Here is a 2,850-nt window from a genome sequence, read left to right as displayed (position 1 = left end):
TAGTCCATCCGATCCAAACGGCGTCTGACATGGTGTCGCTCTCGCTCCAAGAACCGGAAGAGACGCTGGACCAGAAGATAGGTAGGCTCAGGTGCTGCTGGAGGGTCGCACTGAATATGTAAAAGTGAGCAAGTAAGCATAAGTGACTGAACCAAAACCGTAATCCTCATTAAAGGTAACACCTTATATGCAAAAGGCACTAATATCATCATATCCATGAAAGAATTGTTAAAGAGGGTGAAAAGTGAGTGTAAGTAAAATGGTGAAAGAAATTAGTGAGTGAGAAAAGTGGATTAGTGATATGATGATATATAAGCTCAATTGAACGAGAAATTGCGGTTCATGTTCACGATGATTGTGCAAATCCGGGAAGTCAAAAAGGAAACGGGAATTTGCCCAAAACTGAAATAAAGGTCAAAAGGAAACTAATTTCCTTGAAAATCGGGCAGCATTCCGGCTTAAAATTGGACGTTCCCGGATAGCAGAATGGCACAAACAGTAAGAAAGCAGCATCAATTAAGCACAGCAGCAGTGGTACAGCAAAAGCAGTCCAAAAGCAGCATAAAAAGCAGTCCAAAATCAGCATACAACATTCAAACAGACAAACAGCAAGTAAGCACATACGGAGCACTTGGGTGATGGTGAGAGGGGAGAAGGAAAGGAGGATGTGTAGGGGGGCAGAGAGGGGGAAGCGCGCCGCCGGCAGTGAAGACGGGGTGGCGGCGGAGGGATTGGTCACGGCGTGGTTGAGAGGAGTGAGAGGGAGAGAGAGAGAACGGGTAGTGGTGAGAAGGGAAGAGGGGTTGAGGGTGAGGGAGGGCGAGTCGCCGGCGGTGAAGATGGCGCGGCGGCGGAGGCGGTGCTGCTGCCGCGATGACAGATGGGGCGAGGAGAAGAAGATAGAGGTTGGGGGGGGAGGGGTTGCGCGACTGCGCAGTGTGCCTCGCAAGCTAGGGTTATCCCGATTTTTGAATTGGCGCGTGCGCGCACCTTGCGCGTCCGCGCCCATTGATAGAATGTGGTCCCTACGCGTGCGCGTACAACGCGCTTAAGCGGGGATGAGCAAAAAGAGGGAAGGACGCTTGCGCGTACCATGTGCGCACGCGTGCATGGAGTTGGGCCAGGGGCTTAGAGTTGGCCCAACTCAGGCCTAACTCTCTGGAGAATGGCCTGGGAGTCGCGCCACGAGGTTTGCGCGCACGCGGCATATACGCGTCCGCGTGAATTGAGGGGGATGGAGATCCACGCTTGCGCGTACCAGGCGCGCACGCGTGCATGAGATTGGGCCTTAGGCTTAGAATGGGCTTGAGGCATGCCCAACTCTCTGGTCCATGGCCTAGTTTGGTGGCACCGCGCAAGGACGCACGCGCGGCAAGTGCGCGTCCGCGTACATTGACGAATTTGTGAAATGGCGCGCTGGCGCGATGCGCGCGCTCGCGCAGATGGGGTTGGGCCTGGGCCTAGAGTTAGCCCAGAAATGGCTTAACTCTCTGTGGTTTGGCCCAATCATCTGCAGCAGCAAATCGGCGCGGACGCGGCGATGGAAAGAGTTTACCATGGTGGGGTGTCTCCCACCTAGCACTTTTAGTTTAAGTCCTTAAGTTGGACATTTTGAGATGCTTATTGTCATGGTGGCTTATGTTTGTACTCATCCTTGAATCTCCAAGGATCTTTGCTCCTCAATTGGTTGACAGAATTTCCAACCATATTCATCAAACTTGGGCAAAGTTCTACCCAAGATATGAGTCCCCATAGTTGGTCTTTACATAGCGAACCGGGATCCCATATCTTATCTTCACACCTGTCTTTGATTCGATCTTTGTACATTTTCTTTCCGGGTGGTTGACATGTAGAATTCTCAAAGAAGCTTCCAAACAGCTTCCTAGACCCATGCAATTTGGTTCTACACCAACCATTGTTCTTGAATGTGGAGCTTACAACCATCATGGGCTTAGAATGATATTTCCAACCACTGCACAACTTTCTTATACTTTTAACTCCACAAAGAGCTCTAAGTTGACCATCATTTTCAATCAAACCATATTCAAGCGAGAAAGTGAAGCTTATGGATAAGAATTTTACCCACTTGAATGTTGTGTTGGATGGTGACTCGGGAAGGGAGACCTCCCCACACTTAGACAATGCAAGGTCTACTTCCTTGTGCTCTTCTTTGTGTATTTCCACCTCTTTGCGGGCTTCCTTGATTTCAACCTTTCCCTTTTTATCACATAGCTTGGTGTTGTCTTCAAGAACTTTGATTTCTTGCCTAATGGGAGGTGGTTCAATTTTGGATAGAAATTCATTGATGAATAAATCCATTTCTTGGTCAACCTCTTCATATTCTTCAATTTCGATATACACCATGCCAACGTTTTCCTCTTGGTAGCTCTCTTTCTCATTGCTCACAAAGGGTATGGGAGGTTGTGCACACTCTTTTATACTTTCAACTCCATGTCTAATGGGAGAGGATTCCATTGTGGAGAGAAATTCATCCATGATTGAATCCATCTCTTGATAAGCCTCTTCCAAGTCTCCAACGATGATATGCCTTGGAGGTTGCGCACCTTCTTCAACTTCAATATCAAGCTCCTTGGAAGAGTGCTCCATGAGACTACATTCCCTTGGACTTTTAACATCTCCTAAATCTTCAACCACTTCTTCCTTTTCTTCAATGATTATAGGTTCCTCTAGTTGCTCCAATACAAAATTTGACTCCTCTTTCTCCACCGAATTCTCTAATTCCACCTTCATACTTTGCTCTTCTTTTGACTTTTCACATGTGGTCACGGAAGTACCTTGAGTATTCAAGCATTGGTGGGCTAAAGTGTGCACCACCTTGGTCAAATTGGT

The 2,850-nt window shown here is 48.0% G+C and overlaps 1 protein-coding gene across 1 annotated transcript in view; it reads left to right on the top strand.

Moving 5' to 3' along the window:
* Window positions 639-2,850, top strand: part of LOC107615798 — a 34,323-nt gene continuing 32,111 nt past the window's right edge. The window contains exon 1 of the mRNA XM_021111968.1: window positions 639-905. Coding sequence (XP_020967627.1) covers window positions 639-905 — 267 coding nt within the window. The remainder of the gene's footprint in view (window positions 906-2,850) is intronic.

Source organism: Arachis ipaensis, chromosome B09 (genome assembly GCF_000816755.2).
Source record: "Arachis ipaensis cultivar K30076 chromosome B09, Araip1.1, whole genome shotgun sequence".
Lineage (NCBI taxonomy): Eukaryota > Viridiplantae > Streptophyta > Magnoliopsida > Fabales > Fabaceae > Arachis > Arachis ipaensis.
The sequence above is the reverse complement of the archived record's forward strand: the minus strand, read 5'-3'. Positions and strand labels throughout refer to the sequence as shown.